The sequence below is a fragment of the Anarhichas minor genome, unplaced genomic scaffold, assembly GCF_050575085.1.
Source record: "Anarhichas minor isolate MPS153535 unplaced genomic scaffold, ASM5057508v1 ptg000062l, whole genome shotgun sequence".
Taxonomy (NCBI): domain Eukaryota; kingdom Metazoa; phylum Chordata; class Actinopteri; order Perciformes; family Anarhichadidae; genus Anarhichas; species Anarhichas minor.
Window position 1 is genome coordinate 6,854,610 of NW_027466508.1, and position 16,758 is coordinate 6,871,367.

The 16,758-nt window shown below is 44.2% G+C and overlaps 2 protein-coding genes across 2 annotated transcripts; one reads left to right on the forward strand and one right to left on the reverse strand.

Annotated features, from left to right (window-relative positions):
* The first annotated feature begins 28 nt into the window (after positions 1-28).
* usp8 (ubiquitin specific peptidase 8) lies at positions 29-10,576 on the forward strand. The gene is made up of 19 exons (XM_076077711.1): positions 29-138; positions 831-1,006; positions 1,200-1,344; positions 1,461-1,546; positions 1,655-1,796; positions 2,054-2,096; positions 2,277-2,448; positions 2,686-2,848; positions 2,971-3,112; positions 3,678-3,964; positions 4,079-4,576; positions 5,130-5,204; positions 5,324-5,622; positions 5,821-6,039; positions 6,132-6,342; positions 7,424-7,660; positions 7,959-8,101; positions 8,271-8,403; positions 8,990-10,576. The coding sequence occupies exons 2-19, from the start codon at positions 903-905 to the stop codon at positions 9,146-9,148; spliced, it is 3,258 nt and encodes a 1,085-aa protein (XP_075933826.1). The 5' UTR covers positions 29-138; positions 831-902; the 3' UTR covers positions 9,149-10,576.
* Positions 9,214-12,936, reverse strand: LOC142933575 (ubiquitin carboxyl-terminal hydrolase 50-like). The gene is made up of 6 exons (XM_076077712.1): positions 12,674-12,936; positions 12,389-12,584; positions 12,072-12,299; positions 11,803-11,945; positions 11,124-11,259; positions 9,214-10,984 (listed from the first exon to the last, which is right to left on the reverse strand). Exons 1-6 carry the CDS (start codon positions 12,934-12,936, stop codon positions 10,796-10,798), a joined length of 1,155 nt encoding a protein of 384 aa, XP_075933827.1. The 3' UTR covers positions 9,214-10,795.
* Between the last annotated feature and the right edge of the window lie 3,822 nt (positions 12,937-16,758).

The following is a 16,758-nucleotide window of genomic DNA, read 5'->3' on the forward strand; positions in this document are numbered from 1 at the left end:
TGGCAGTACGGCAACATTAAAGACACCAGCTGCCGCAAAACGTCAGAGAAGAAGAAGAAGAGGAGGAGGCGGAACAAGAAATCAGGAATCAGCTGTCAAAAAAAAGTAGCTGAAGTGTAAGCAACGGATCAGAAAGAGGTAATTTTAAAATGAACAGCATCTTATTAACAGACAGTCAGTTATTACTAGAGGGTGTCTTTTTACTGCTGAATGTGACCATACCTGTGCAGCAACACTAGCTAGTTAAATAGCTAAACAACTTTTGCTGACCAAGCTGCGTGAGCTTTGAGCGTAGCTCGCTAACTAACGTAGCTAGCTGAGAAGGTAACAACGCTAAGTTAACATTTAATTAGCGAGCTAAATTGTGTTTGTATTAAAGCAATGGTTGGTGTATAATCTAGGTTGAACAACACCAATGTTGTTTCCCGTTAGCTGTCCAACGGGCAACCGGTCAAGGCTAATGTTAGCCAGGAAACTGCTAGCTACTTGTTGTTGTCAATGTTGACATATCCCGAGCCAGCTAAATAACACCACAAGCTAGATAATATTGGCTAATGCGCTAACAGTGAGAACAACAGCCTGGGGTAGCTGAGGTCAGATGTAACGTTAAATATCATCGACATGTCATGTTTTCAGCCGGTCTAATTGTGGCCATTTTTAAATGCTTCATGACTTTAACTCAATTCGTTTAACTTAACTGTAATCTCGCTGAGACTGATACTATTGGAAGCCAACAGCAACTTATCTCTGAGCAAACGCTATTCAAAAATAGATTTGGACAGGGCTAGCTAGTTGGATGTTTTGTTTATTTAGTTTCACGTGTATTCCAGGTATGTTCGGCTCGTGTGTGCAGCACTCACTCTTTTCCTGCCTGTGAGCTCTGACTGAACACGACCGCGAAGATGCCTGCAGTCTCCACCGGGGTCAGAGAGCTGTATCTGTCCACATCTCTGGGTGAACTCAATAAAAAGGCTGAAATTAAGCCAGACAAGACGAGCACCAGAAGGTAACGTTACGCTTTTTTGTTTACTGGTGTCAACCCAGTATGGCATACAGTAAGAACACACTCATAACACAGAGTAACTGTCTTTAAGTGAGGGCAGCCAGATGGGGATAACATACCAAAAAAGGCCCCTAGTCAAATCAAGGATATTGCAATGATATTAATTAAATTATTTTTGTAATTTGCTGTGTTGCAGCTATGTTCAGAGTGCCTGCAAACTCTTCAAGGTGGCAGAGGAGTGTCGTCTGGACAGAGATGAGGAGAAGGCGTATGTGCTGTACATGAAGTATCTAACAGTATATGACATTATCAAGAAAAGACCAGACTTCATGCAGCAACCGGTATAGTTAATAATTGTAAAACTGCGTCTTTTTTTCTGTGTATTTTTGATGTTGCTGTGGAAATGTATCAAGAATTGGGTATTTCTATGTAATTCTTCTCTATTCCATTGTCCAAGGAGTATTACATGACCATGCTTGGGCCAAACAGCTTCAAGAAAGCCATCGAAGAAGCCGAGAAGCTCTCTGAAAGCCTTAAACTCAGGTTAGAGACTTGTCTTGGATTGTACACATGCTATTTATGCATAAGCTGCAAGGTAGCATATGAGGAATGTTTTTCTATTTTACTCGGCTAATCTTCACATTTTAACAGGTATGAGGAAGTTGAGGTTCGAAAAATACTTGAGGAGAAGGAGAGACAAGAGGAGAAGAAAAGGAGGGAGGAAATAACAGAGAAAGATGGCGTTCGAAGCTCTCCAAAAGTGTCATCAGCAAACAAGAAGGACAGCAAAAAGGTAGAGATGTGCTGCATATTAAAACATACTCGCATGAGACACTTGATTCCAATGGAAATTATACACTCACTGAATTTACGTAGTTTTACGTCTACAGTTCACATCATACCAGTAATAACAGCAACTCTGCTATTTTCATTAACAAATATATAAATGTCCTCGTTGTAAATAATAGTATGTTTATAATGGAGTTATTTCATGGAAGAGGAAATCAACATTAAAATATTAACAAGATGATTGTTGTGTCTGTATGTCAGGTGAAAGGAGAACAGAATGAACTCAAGAGCACAACCTCAAAAGGTAAGCAGTTAACACAACGAGGTCTGATAAACCTATGTAGTCCTTTCTGAGGGGAGAATCATTCTAGGAACTGAGACATTTACTGACATTATGTTTAGTCTTAAACCCATGAAGTTTTGTGCAAATTTTAGTCCGTTATTACTTTTTATTTTGTGTTGATGGAATGACTTTATCTGGTAGCTGTGGTGCCAGCTGGTGGGATCTCAGCTGAGAGGCTTTTCCACATGATGAAGGACCAGACGATAACCATAATTGTCATGGATGCCCGCAGCCACAGGAACTTTGAGGAGTCTCGCATTCAGGTCCCAGGCCAGACCTGCGTCAGTGTGCCTGAGGAGGCCATTAGTCCAGGGTGAGAAAGGGGTTATGAGACCAGGCTTCATACCTGATTTGATCTGACACTGAATGTGTCATTTGTAATCTGGTTTTGGAGGCATAATATGAAGGAATCTATTATGTTATTTATTTTTGCTAACTTGTTATTTTATTCCCTCTGCTTTTTGTCATTAACCGTCAAACAATGATAGATTTAAAAAAAGTCAAATTCCTTAAACCTGACCTCCTGAACTGGTATGTCATGACTTTTTAGAATCACTGTGAATCAGATTGAGGCGAAGCTGCCGGAGGTGTCTAAAGAGCATTGGAGAAGGCGGGGATTTGTGGATTATATAGTCCTCCTGGATTGGTTCAGTTCTGTCACTGACCTGACTCTTGGCACCACCTTGCAGAGCCTCAAAGATGCCCTCTTCAAGGTAACTGAGTGTGTGTGTGGTTGTGGCCATTTGTGCACAGGCTTATGTGTGACTCCTAAAGTGTGAATAACAACAGCAGAGCTTTCCTGTGAAGTATAATAATATGTTTGCACACTGCCCAGTGGGACAGCATCACCATCCTGCGTAGTGAGCCGCTGGTGCTGGAGGGAGGTTACGAGAACTGGCTGTTGTTTTACCCCATGTACACGACCAACGCTAAAGTTCGCGCCCCTAGACAGAATATCATCAGCACCACCCCTCAGTGTGAGTATTACCAGCACAGCATGCAAGTCACAGCTTTGGCTCTTTGTGTTTATCACACCACGTGGTTTGATTTATTGTTTGTGTTGATGCAGCAGCTTTTTAAAAAAAAGAAATTATAGCAGCAAATTGATAAGATTAGTAAAATAAAATAGGTTTAATTTTGTTTCAGATTTTATTATTTTTTTTAATCAAAATTATTATTGAGTCCACAAAATCCATTTCTGAGCGTTGCATCCCACGTTATGCTTGTGTTTGCTGGACTTGATCCTTGACTAATGGGGACAACACATTGACAATCGGTCCGGTATTGAGCGAGAAAGCTGCAGACGGCAACCGCTAAACAGGCTGTGATGTTGTGGAAGAAAAATGTTTTATATCTCTGTCGGGTTTTTTTCCCCACAAACTTGTCAGACACTTGTAATAACCTCAACCTGTCGGTGACAAATGCAAGCACTTTTAGTGGACATACATTGGCGGTGAGGAGATTGCATTATACAGTGAGATAAGGATGCTCTTTCTAAGAAAATGATTCTCTTTTTATTTACTTTCTTGATGTTTTGAACAGTGAACTTTAGCTACCCATCCCTCGAGGAACCAAAGCCTCCGACCCCACCTCCACCAGAGCCTGAGGTTACACCCAAGCCTCAGGAACCCTCTGCTCCTGTGCTGGTGAACGGGGTTCCACCAGCAGAACCCCCCACATCTGAAACTTCCATGGTTACCGACAGGCTGCCAGATGCTGTCGATTCCGCCGTCGCAGGCTCCACAAATTCTGGGCAAGACCTTAGTCAGAAGGGCCCTGCGGCAGGCACATCCAGTCAGTCGCCTGCAACAACCAAGGCCTTCCCCCAGGTATTGTAACGGCCCTGATAACTAATAAACTTTGGGAGAGTGCTAAATATTAAGAACTCTAGTGTGGTAAGCATCGCTCATGCTTTGTTTTATTCTCTTATCCTGCTGTTCCAGTTTGACCGTACCAAGAAACCCTCTGTCCGGGTGTCGAACGATCCCAAGCCCAGCCAGAACGGGTCAGCAAAGGACTCCTTGCAGAACGGCCCACTTGCCCCTGACCGCTCAGTCAAACCACCCCTCATCCCCAACACTTCTCTGTCTAAAGAAGAACAAAGCCAGATACACTCTGAGGCGGTGGCAGGGATGGAGAAGGCGAAGCAAGAGCAGGAGAAACGCAACCAGGAGCGTCGTGTAGAGGAAGAGAGACGGGAGAAGGACCAGAAGGAAAGGCTAGAAAGGGAGCAAAGTGAAAAGAGGAAGACGGAAGATGAGGAGACTGGACCTCAGGAGAAAAAGAAACTGGAAAGGCAGAAGGCTGAAGAAGAGGAAGATGAAGAGAACAGGGGGCAGGTCGGGAAGGAGAGGAGGGGTAAGGAGCAGAACTCTGACACTCCCTCCAAGAGTATGTCTCTGGACTCTCCTGCTCCCAACCATATCGTTAGTGAAATTAAGGTGAGTTGTTTTATTTGCATTTATTGCCTCTTTGTGACAGTATTGAGAAAGAGACTGGACATTATATAGTTACCCAGAATGACATGACAGAATGACCAAATACTGTTACGTTTCACTTTTAGTTCCATTTGTATGGTTTCTCTCTCGGGCTCAGCCACTAGCTCGTGCTGTCCAGCTCTTTCCATTCAGACTGACCGCCGACGTTTGTTTGATGTGGAGATTGTAAATAGATAAAAAACAAAACAAATACATGTGCAATTAGGTCAGTTGAGAAGAAATACTGTAGACACAAGTTGGTGTTGTAGATATTCTCAAATTTGTTTTGTTTAAAAAGACAATAACAAGAATGTTTGGTCAATTGTTTTATGCTGAACAACGCTGACGTGTCCGTGACATTGGGCTTCAGAATTACCTATTATTTCTCTTGTCCTCACCATGAAAGTCCCTCGTGATTATTTTTGTAGAGAACCTTTAGGTGAAGATGGTGTGTGTGTGTGTGTGTGTGTGTGTGTGTGTGTGTGTGTGTGTGTGTGTGTGTGTATTTATCCCACAGAGGGAGCCCCTGACCCGAGCAAGGAGTGAGGAGATGGGTAGGAGTGTACCAGGCCTTCCAGTCGGTTGGATGAAGGTACCAGATGTTTAAATCTGAAATATGTTGAGTCTTTTGGAGTAGTCGGAGATGAAATAATTATTCTTCTCCCTAATGTTCTATCTCTTTTTATGTTCACCCCTCCATTTATTGGCTAGTTCCTTGACACGGTGACAGGGACCTACCGATACTACCATTCCCCAACCAACCGTGTCCACCTCTACCCTCCTGAGGTCACTGTTCCCCAGACCCCACCCTCCACGCCGCCAACAGTCAAACAGAAACCACCGCGAGCAGCTGAGCCAGACACCAGCAGTGAACAAGAGCGGGAACAGTCTAAACTGAAACGCTCCTACTCCTCCCCTGATATCAGCCAGGACTTGAGAGAGGAGGCCCAGAAGAAGGCTGCCGCCCCGATCACTGCTGCTGTCATACCCACCATCAACAGAGAGACAAAGTAAGGCACACGGATGTTTCAATTCAATTCCAGGAAGTCCAGGAACTGTGATAAATGGACAATGTCCTGCATCTAGTATCAGTTGTCGTAATCTAATCTGCAGTGTATCTCGTTAGACTATATTACTTATATTTCCTTTAGTCTTATCTCTGCAGAAACTAGTCTGGCTTCCTCTCATTGTGCTCCTCTGCCTTTCAGACCTCCTAGTAAAGTCTACTCTAAAGTGGAGATTGTTCGGCCATCAGCTGCCAAAATTCGCAACCTGAATCCTTCATTTGGAGGTCTGGGTCCATCACTGACTGGCCTTCGTAACATGGGCAACACCTGCTACATGAACTCCATCTTGCAGTGTCTGTGTAACACTACGGGCATGGCTGAGTACTTCAACAACAATTACTACCTGGAGGACATCAACAGGTCGGGGCCCAGATAGGTGCAATCACTGACCATAAAGATTCATGCAAAGGCAATCATTTAACACCTCTACCTCCGATCTCTTCCTCTGACAGGTACAACATACTGGGCCATAAAGGGGAGGTGGCGGAGGAGTTTGGTGTGATCATGAAGGCCCTGTGGGCTGGTCTGTACAAGTGCATCAGTCCGCGGGACTTCAAGATCACCATAGGCAAGATCAATGACCAATTTGCGGGCTATGACCAGCAAGACTCCCAGGAGCTGCTGCTGTTCCTCATGGATGGGCTCCACGAGGACCTCAACAAGGTAGCGCACACACCTGTTTCATGCAACATCAGTGTGGCATTAATAAAGTCTTAAAAAGCTCTTGCATCTAAACGTGCTCGCCCTGAATTAAATCTTGAGTGAATAAATAATAAGTAATTTATTCATTTTAACCATGGCTTTCTATGGCTTGTCTTTTTCAACCCCTGTATGTTGTTGCACATATGCCTGTTAACGATAAAACTAGTATTTTGTCATTTTCCTTCTTTCTGTTTTTTTTTTCACCTGGTTTCATTTTGATGGCAAATTAGAGAGTAAGTAAATAGCTGTGTGTCCTTGGTCCTCCTCCTGCAGCAGTGTGTGTGTGTGTGGCGTGTCTGCATCTGTCTGGTCTGATGCTCTGTCAGAACCTCTGTGCATGTAGACCCAAGACATGCCTCATTGCCTGTATCGACTGATTTTACTGGCTTCATGTGCACTTGAATGGGGAAAGGACGAGGTGAATTCTCCTTTTTCCTAGTGAAGGCCACATGCTGTCGGAGATGGTTCTTAGAAGAACAGGCAGCTTTGAGATACTTTGACAACTGTCTCCACCTGGGGTTGAGTTGAAGTAATGCATTCACCACAATTTAATATCGAGCTATTCACTCTTTTAAAATTTGAAGGATGAAGTGCCATTTAGGTGGTGAAGGCTGATAATGTGCATTTCTCATGCAACGCACTCTATTTCATCACATCCCCCTTTTGTGTGATGTTCAGACCCGTCTGCCATCAGGCTGGCCCCGTCTCAGTCCACTGTGTCTCTCCGCACTAAATGATAAATCAGTCAGTCTAATTAATGAGATGTTAATTAGAAAGGGTTTACCCGCCTCTCATATCTTCCTACATGTCATAATTTAAGTGATTTGGCTGAAACGCATGCTAATGAAGCTGAAAGAGATTAGATAGGTGTTGAATACAAAGTTTATCGTTTAGATATTTAGTTCTGTTTTCTCAACGCTTACTGTATCGTAGTCATTACCAGTATATCATGTATCTGCCATGAGTCATGAAGGTAGGTTTTGCTAACACCTACAGCAGCAGCTGTGCTTGTGTACCAACACGTTTCCCTCTCTGGTGTCAGGCGGACAACAGGAAGCGGTACAAGGAGGAGGAAAACGACCATCTGGATGATCAGACGGCAGCCGACTTGGCCTGGAGCAAACACAAGCTGCTCAATGAGTCCATCATTGTAGCACTGTTCCAGGGGCAGTTCAAGTCCACTGTGCAGTGTCTGACCTGCCACCGCAAGTCACGGACATTTGAGACCTTTATGTACCTGTCGCTGCCTCTGGCCTCCACCAGCAAGTGCTCCCTGCAGGTCGGTCAGACATTAAACATGTGAATCACAGCATGTGTCGGGAGCTTGTCAGAGCTTGTCCTTTTTATTGAGGCACATAGCTACTCAAAGTAAAAACACGTTAGTTTCATCTTCACACAACATTTTCAGCTGTTTACGCTGTGCTATTGAGTTTCACAGTATTTTTCTTGACAAACGCACAAGACATTTTCTGACTACATCTTCGAGGCTTAGAATGTTCCCTGAGTTTCTATGTATCAAAAAAAAATAAAAGCTACTTTGTTGTGCTTGACTGATTTTGTTCTCTGTTTCTTGGCAGGATTGTCTGAGGCTGTTCTCCAAGGAAGAGAAGCTGACCGACAACAACAAGGTGTTCTGCAGACACTGCAAGGCCCACAGAGATTCCACCAAGAAACTGGAGATCTGGAAGGTCCCGCCCATCGTCCTGGTGCACTTAAAACGGTCCGTAGTCGTGTTTGCGTTCAAAATAATGTAGACAAAGACCAAATTCTTTGTCCCCTGCCTTAGTACAACTAAATACACACGTTCACTGTTTAGGAAATCAGATCAGCATTTTTCTCACTGTTCCCACATTGACACTCTTTTTCTCTAATGGGTGTAATTTCTGCAGGTTCTCCTACGAGGGGAGGTGGAAGCAGAAGCTGCAGACTCATGTCGACTTCCCTCTAGACACTCTGGACCTGACCCAGTACGTCATTGGACCAAATCAGACACCGAAGAGATACTGCCTTTATGGAGTTTCTGTAAGTAAAAGTGAAATTGGTTGTTGTGAAGTGTATTTCTAAAAAAAAAATATTAATAATTATGTATTTGTGTTTTTTATTTGGACAAACGGTAAAACAAAATGAATATGTTACAGAAGAGGTTAAGAGATGCACACCAGAGAGCAATGTAGTATTATTGTGTTATCTTGTTCATCTCCTATAAAGCGGTCAGTCCTTGTTGGTAGAGCCCATAAATAGTTTGAAAAAAAGCCAATAACAAATTTGTGTACCAATGTTTTGGCCCCGTGACGGCAAGACAAAGTGACATTAGGGTTTGTTAATCCTGAGAGACCATGGTCGCCTCTCCCATCATTACATCCGGGACAAATAAAATGATTGAGCGGGCTTATCGGGTCCTGCCACAGATACCGGATCCTTTTCTCTTTCTTTGTCAGAGCATTTCATTTATCTGTTGCTATCGGGATGTAAATAGAATTTCATCAAATACAACAAAAGCTGTTTCTGAGGAACATCACCAACCTTATCTTTTCAGCTCATATTCAAATGAGAAACAATCACATCCTAATAATGATGTGCTGTTAACCCTCTTCTTTTCCACTACCAGAACCACTACGGGGGTTTAGACGGTGGCCACTACACAGCCTACTGTAAGAACGCGCCCAAACAGCGCTGGTACAAGTTTGATGACCACGAGGTGACCGACATCTCCACCACCACCGTCAAGTCCTCCGCAGCCTACATCCTGTTTTACTCCGCCCTGTGATGGAGCCGTCGGACACGAAGAGAGAAAACTACACCAGAGCAGCGGAGCTCAATCCTAGAGGTTGATTCTTTTTTTTTTTTTTTCTTCTTTTTTTAATCACAGCTCTGAGGACCTGGTGCACGTAGTTGCAGGTTCAATAGTCGTGTATGAGCACACGAGGACGCACTCGAGCGAGTGGCGACGAGATCCCGTCTGTGGCAGATCGGAGGAATGTGCAGACAGCACAATGCTTCAGCTACTAGAGGACCTTATACCTGTTAAAACATGCCGTCTGTTCATATTACTGATCATCTAGCGACTAAACGGATGCTCCTTTTACTCTGACTTCTCGGTGGTTGTGTTGTAGGGCTGACAGCTGGTTCAGATGCTCTTCGCTCTCATTTCTGTTGCACTCGGCGGGGACGGCCGTATCGCAGAACTTGATCAGCTTCCTTGTACCGTGTCTACACCGGGGTCAACCGTTAGACGGCATGTACATACTTACCGATGCTGATGTTGCACATTCAAAAATGTAAATACTGGAGGGCAAGGTGTTAAGTGACCAAATTAGAGTTTTTGTTTTTTTCTTTGAACGTAGCAGCCATCATAGTATCACCACATTCATAACGACAGACTGTGTTTTAGGGGTTGAACTCGATAGACTTCTGGTGTTTAACATGATGTTAAAGGGGATGGAGGAGACCGTGAGCGTTGACTTTTGCATTCTTCCTTAAGAGAGGAGGGACCGGAGAGTGTTGCGTGTTCATATTAGCCACATTGTTGCACTCACACATTATGCAATCAATTTAAGTTGTTTATGTAGAGCACTTTGTTGAACAGCAGACATTAATACTCCACTCGGAACGCTTTAAAACTATACTGATGCTGAGAGCTCTGCTGTCTTGCTGTTACCTGCTTCTATAAAGGTTGTTGTAAAATGTGTTCTCTGTTAAACATACTTAACTCTTTACATTATTATATTCAAACACAAAAACTATTTAGAGGACAAACTACTGGGATAACTTGGCATCCTTCTCGGCTTACATCAGTGCTGCTGGTTGTGAAAGTTTCCAGGAGGCTGTAATTTAGATTTATCTGATTTATTTTGTTTCTGTGTTCAGTACTGACCCGGGAGAATATGAAGACTTGAGAAATTGACCTTATTCGCTTACAGAAGCGTCAACATTTGCTGCCTGACTGCCTGACTGACTGACTGACTGACTGACATGAGCAAGCACAAAGTGTACCGATGTATCTTCTGAACGGACCAGAGATCTGAGGCGACAGGATTTGACTTCTTGAGTAAAGTTTTATTGCCAAGCATAAGATCATAATCTGTTTTCTTTTTACTTGTACATGTTGATTTTATTTCTTAATGGTCTTTCAGATGTAACAATTATATTAACCTCCTACAACTCATGACTATTTATTAAAACTGCTTCAAATTACTGTTTGTGTCCGAGTGACTTTTCTTTTAGGATAAATCGGCTAACGGCTGAATGAAACCCTCCTGTTCTGTTCTAGTCTCGTCGTTCCTGAGGCTATACCGATACCGTGTATGATCATTAGAAAAAAACAACAGTTTAAAAAAACAAAAGCTTGGATAAAACAAGACCAAGGAAGTTGAAACTCGGTCCCCTCGTGGATTTGGCCTGCTGGTTGGAGAGCTCAGAGTCCGTGGATCTTTGGCTTTTGAAAGGGCTTGCGGCTGTAGAGCAGCACATAGGCATTCGGAGATTGAACGAGGCTGTCCCGTACCTCTCTGACCGCTGAGTCGTCAAAACAGTGCCAGGATCTAGTCAAGGCGTTGTGACACAGAGCTGTGTAGTGACCCATGTTCAGGTGACCTGTGTGGTTCTAGAAAAGGGAAATTTACATGAAAATTATATGACAGACAAAAGTTTTGGACAAAGTCAAAACTCCATTTGTCCGTAATGCATCATTTCACGCTAATATTACTATACTCTGGTTTCTGTGTGTGTGTGTACACACTGACCACAATAGCATAGAGGCGGTATGAAGAGTATAAGGTGTTCTGTTCTGAGCTGGATAGAAACGGGGAGAGATCGAGTCTCGAGGAGAAAACGACGTTAGTCCTCAGTTTCACCTGGTTCTTCCCCTTACAACCAAACCTGCAGAGGAGATGAGGATCACATTGATTAACAGCTAATAATACCCACAGCAGTATCTCTCCAGTATCTCCAGGGTATTTAGACATAGTAGCCCTTCATAATTACTCAAATTAGTGCATTTTTATGCAGACAATTCACTAATGCACACGGTTGATTGTGATGGTCTGTTGCTCAATATGGATACAGGCCCCATAACGTTAGGAATGTTCACTCGCAGTTAAATCATCCAGAATTTAAAATCTTAAGTTAGTATCTGGAGTCTTTCTCTCAGCTTCCACATGTTTGCCAGTTCGTCAAAGCTCAAGAATGAAGTTTGAAACTGAACTTCTAAACCAACATGGACTAAAAGTCCTTAAATGGCAACTAGGCAAAGAACATCTGCTTGTGAAGATCATGCAGACCTTTAAGGTGAGATTATTTTATCAGTGATGACTTTAAGTTTTAATTCTCATGCATTTCACAATAACTAAAGGTTCATGAATTTAACTTGTGCCCTTACTGTTAAGTGCCACCTTTAACAGGTTGTGCTTTGTGTCCACCCACCGTTTCAGGTGCAACATGAGGATTTCAGGAGGTTTGTCCAAACAAGTGAGGACTGCCGTTTCTCTCCTCTCCCCGCACACCGAACACTGCATCTGCTCTCCCTCGGTCAGGATAGTCTGCTCGAAGAACAGTGACAGGCAATCCTGCACAACGAAGAGGCAGACATGAGTGGGGAAGCACCAAGACCACCAATATCTTAAAAAACGTGACATGCATACAGTCTGGTGGACGTTTGGTGCAAAGTGGCACCTGCAGGTGTTAAAGGGTACCTGAATGGAGCACTTAATGATGTCTGTTGGAATCGGTAGTGACAGTACAGTGAAGGTCTGAGTGCTGTGTGTCTGGAGGTCGCAGTGCATGCAGAGGGTCCTGTAGCCGAGCTGGCCCTCGAACAAACGCGAGACAACGGTGGTGGACTCCATCGCTGCGGTGGCACAGTTTCTGTTCTGGTCTCGCCTCGACTGTCGTATTGAGGAGCGCATCGGGCGCTTTGCAACCTTGTAAACAAACAGACACAGATCTACTCATTCTGTAAGGTGTGGTGATTGGCCACAGAGAGGTACGCGTCGTGGACGTGCCGCCGCACCTTTTTGAGGTCGTCGTGGAGTGCGTTGAGGAGAAAGAGCAGCAATTCCTGGGCGTCTTGTTGGGAGTAGTTGTTGAACTGGGGGAGTATGGAGCACATCACAGACCTAGCCTCCACAGGGGCACAGCTGGAGCTGCTTCCCAGCCACATCTCCTCCAGCAGGCGGACAAACATCTCGGCCACACGGCACTTCGACCTGCTTGGACAGAGGTTAAACCGCTGGGAAAACACGACAGTCTCTGTCAGAGAGTCAGAGAGAGAGACGACAGAGGGGGGGGGTCTTACCTTCCCAGCTCTTTGCGAGTGTCCTGATTAAGGAGGTGCTCCACGAGGGGCACAGTGGAACACAAACACTGTAACACAGCATTTAAGTAGCAGGAGTTGCCCGAGTTGTCCAAACCGCACACTCCTGCTCTGTTCCACCCGTGCAGCCGCACTGCAGAGCTGCAGCCTTGTTGCTCATTTTCCACCACCTGACCACGACTGATGCTATTTGTCCTGCAAGACCAGGGAACAGAAATCAAAACATTATCCTCAACGTTGCACATCATTTGATGTAGTCTCAATAATTGTAAATTTCATATATTTGCATTTTGGACTGAAGAAATGTATAACTCATAACATAATCAGTTAATTGAAAAAAACAACCAGCATATTTTTAAATATTGATAATAATTATAAGTCACCACCCTCATATTAAAACGATCAACCCAGTTTACACTAATAGCACAAACATTACGTCTTGCACAACTGTGTCTTAATTAAATGACCCAAATTGTGCACTATCCTGAGAAAATGTAATTCCACATTTTGTTTGTTGTCGATGTCATATTGAGTCATTCTCAGCTGAAGTTGCACTGAAATCAATTGAATTGAATTCAGAATAACCGAGACTTCCACAGCTCGCCTCGATGCAAATATATTTTTAGGCTTCAAATGCTTTCAAAAATAGAAGTTATCACTCGCTTGCCTTTTTTCTTTGTTGTTTCAAACATGTAATACTGTGAAGGCTATTATTAGCTTGAATAGAAACGTAAGAGTAAGACTGACCTTTGCTTAGAATGATTTGTGAAGCCTGTCTCTTGGCATGAGCTGCTGCTTAGTCGTTGCAGAACAGGCACAGTGACGCTGCTGTCCACGGCCAGCTTGGAGGCCAGAGTTCTGGTGAACTCTGTCAGGTGGACCTGCTTGTCTGAGCCCTGCCTCTGCAGAGTGTGGAGCATAAATGTGTTGATGCAGATGACGTGTAGCGTCACCCAAAGGCCTGGGAGAAACACATCTGATCCCTTCAGGTCTGACGAAGGAAACAGAGCAGGTCCAGTCCAACCCTGCAGGTGGGCCACTAGTGGAGACGGTGAGTCCTCAGATCGGAGCCGATCGGGCACGAGTGGTGGAGATGAAGATGATCTTTCAACAGTCGGGGCAAAATTAATATCCACCCCTAAGCCAGAGAAAATGTCTTTGAGCCCCCAAGCAGAGCTGTCCAGCTGAACCAGGTGTCTGTGGCTGCAGAAAGGTCTCAGCAGGTGTCTGACCACCTGCTCAACTACAGTTGTCCTGCTCTGCCTCTGGAGTCGCTCTGGACAATACAGATACATGTTACAGATGAACCCGGAGCTGGTGTCACAGAGGAGGGCAAGATGGAGAGCGCAAGGACCCTGCTGGTAGGAAAGTCTGTATTTCTTCACCGCCAGTTTGTGGCCAGGTGTGTATAAGGCCTGGTAGCGCCTGGTTAAGTGGCTACAGAACGCAGAGAGGGCTTCCAACTTGTCTCCATCCTCCAGTCTGGTCAGAGACAGGAGGTTGTTCTGGAAGCTGTTCCTCTTCAGGACGCCCTGCCATCCATCCAGTCTCAGGGTCAACTCGGAGCCAAAGCTGCAGTTCTCCCCTACAGACAGACCGCTCCGCAGGACTATGGAGAACCATGTTAACGCCTCGGCATACTCCTCCTCAGAGAGATCTGCACTCTGCTCTCTGCTCTGGTTGTACGACGGACGTCTCGCCCCTGGCTTCACTCCAGCGGCTCTCCTGATCAGCTCCCGAATGGCTCCTCTGTCCAGCACTTCAAGCAGGAGCTCTCTGGCTGTATGGTACACCTGGTAAGTGGGTCCAGTCTGAATCCTTGTGAGCGGCTTCACTTTTTTGGACCTGAATATATTTGGTAAACAAAAGCTGTCCCTCTGGGAGTCTCCATGCAGCTCATCCACTAGGTGGCACTCCTCTGACGTCCAGGTGCACTCCCTCACGGACAAAGCCTTGGCCTTCATCTTAGCCTCTCTGCTTGGTCACAATAGAGACCTCTGATCTGAAGCCACTATGACCTGTCGCCTGAAGTCCTCCCTGTAGCCCGTTTTAGTTTGATGACAAAATGAGCAGATATCCAGGACACAGAACGCGGTGCTTCTCTTATCCTATAGGCTGCCTGAGGAACAAGCTGTACATGTAAGTGTGTGTGTGTTGATGAGTGACACTCAGGAGAATCTGCTGTTGAGGTAAATCCCCAGAGATCCACTGTAGCCAGACAACTGTGTCTTAGCGACCTGGAAATGCAACACTTGAAGCGCAGTGCACCTTTCGTGACATGTTCTTGTCCTCAGCAGACCATTGGGAAGCTAATAGGAACCCTGTATGTTATCAGTTTGCTTCATAGTGTAACAGTCAGTCATTATTTGAGGTCTAAACTTTCATACACTCCTTCAGATGGGACTCTGTAGAATATATTTTGAGAAAAAACAACAATGCTGCATTAATACACGTGTAACAATTGTAGAAGCTATTACTTTGCTTGAATGTGGAAGGCACACACACACACACACACACACACCAGCATGTCTACAATTGTTGGTCTAAATCGCTGCTGCTGCTACTATTTTCTCAATAGGTGTTGCAGGTTGGACTAGAGGTGCAGATGTTTTATTTGTGGCTTTGAATTTCCTGGTTTTATGGGCATTACAGTCAATGATAGTGTTCTTGTTTTACAGAACTCTTTCCATTGGGGCAGGATCAGTTCAACTTATTAAGTCTGGACAATTTCAGCCGAGTTATTGGGCTAACATTCTGTGTTTTGACAAAACACATTTATGCTGCTAGATTAGCTCTTAAAATTCCCCATACGGGACCAGACGGGTCTGTTGTAAGCCTTTGCTTTGGCTTCAGCACAGTTGCAATATTCCTAGCTGGTTGTCTGTGAAATGCAAGACACAAAAACAAAAGGTATTTCTCAGCATTGTTTTGCTTAATTAGTTTCAAAATGAGTTCAGGTCCACAAAGTGTCCAGGTTCATTTCAAAACGACCCTGCTCTTCTATTTTTACCCGTAAGAGAAGTAACATTTCAAGATGATATATGACACTAACCCTGTGCATTTCTGACCTGCACAAGAATGACTAAACAAGTAGATAAACAAGCAATAACAGTTTCTCGGTAGCTGTCTTTGGAAAGTGTTTTTTTTTTCACGGTATGCTGCAGCACAATACCCTGCCTTCTGTCATCGGGGGTGGAAGAATCACACAATTACCTCGAGGGTTCTGTAAGCTCTTGTGCATAAATCAATTCCACTCTCAAGCTCAAAATATGTTAATCCATTAATATCAAAGGCCATCTTCTTTCCTTCACTACGCCCTTTGAGCTTTCTGCGCCTCCTAATTTAAGACCCAGTCATTTACACACAGAAAACATATCCAGTTACTGGATGTGCTTTTATGTGAAGTGGCCAGTTCATGTCACCCACACAATGGATAAGAAAGTACACAAGTGATGATTTAATTTCATGTAGGAGTCTCAAGTAATACATATGTAGGCGATATTTTGCAGTGAAACACCACTCAAATGATCTTCTGAAAACACAATTCCAGCACCTGGCCTCACTCTTTCTTTCTTCCCTCCTTCTTTCTTTCCTTCCTTCCTTCCTTCTTATGCCGTGTTCACACCTTTAGCTGTCTAGCTCTCTATAGCTCTATCTCTAATTCAATTCAAATAAGCTTTATTGGCTGTTCAGGTTACATTATTGCCGAAGCTAAATGACAAATTCCAGAATAACTATATTTTACCTGAGAACAGCCCGACTTCCCTGATTAGTCTGTTCTGCCTGTGACGGCCAGTTTCTATGGCTGGACATTGTCATTGTCGAAACGTTTTCCTCAGTTTCATCAGTCACAGTGATCAGGTACTCCTCTGTTTAGGGTCAAATGGAATTGTAAGTTACTTTGGTATTTTCGTCCCAATATTTGACAGAGTGTGGTCAGAGTATAGCATGTCGGAAAAGGTCAAACAAGTGTGTGTGTGTGTGTGTGTGTGTGTGTGTGTGTGTGGGTGTGTGGGCATAGCTCCGGGATTCAACTCTTGGCACTGCAGGGCCTTGTACTGGTAGAA

Excerpts from the sequence above, each read along its gene's own strand:
- usp8 (XM_076077711.1), top strand. The coding sequence starts at position 903 with ATGCCTGCAGTCTCCACCGGGGTCAGAGAGCTGTATCTGTCCACATCT. Across the intron at positions 5,205-5,323 it reads TTCCAGTCGGTTGGATGAAG|TTCCTTGACACGGTGACAGG; the intron begins GTACCAGATGTT and ends TTTATTGGCTAG. Across the intron at positions 7,661-7,958 it reads CCAGCAAGTGCTCCCTGCAG|GATTGTCTGAGGCTGTTCTC; the intron begins GTCGGTCAGACA and ends GTTTCTTGGCAG.
- LOC142933575 (XM_076077712.1), bottom strand. The coding sequence starts at position 12,936 with ATGTGCAACGTTGAGGATAATGTTTTGATTTCTGTTCCCTGGTCTTGC. Across the intron at positions 12,585-12,673 it reads ACTCGCAAAGAGCTGGGAAG|GTCGAAGTGCCGTGTGGCCG; the intron begins GTAAGACCCCCC and ends CTGTCCAAGCAG. Across the intron at positions 11,946-12,071 it reads TCATTAAGTGCTCCATTCAG|GATTGCCTGTCACTGTTCTT; the intron begins GTACCCTTTAAC and ends TTCGTTGTGCAG.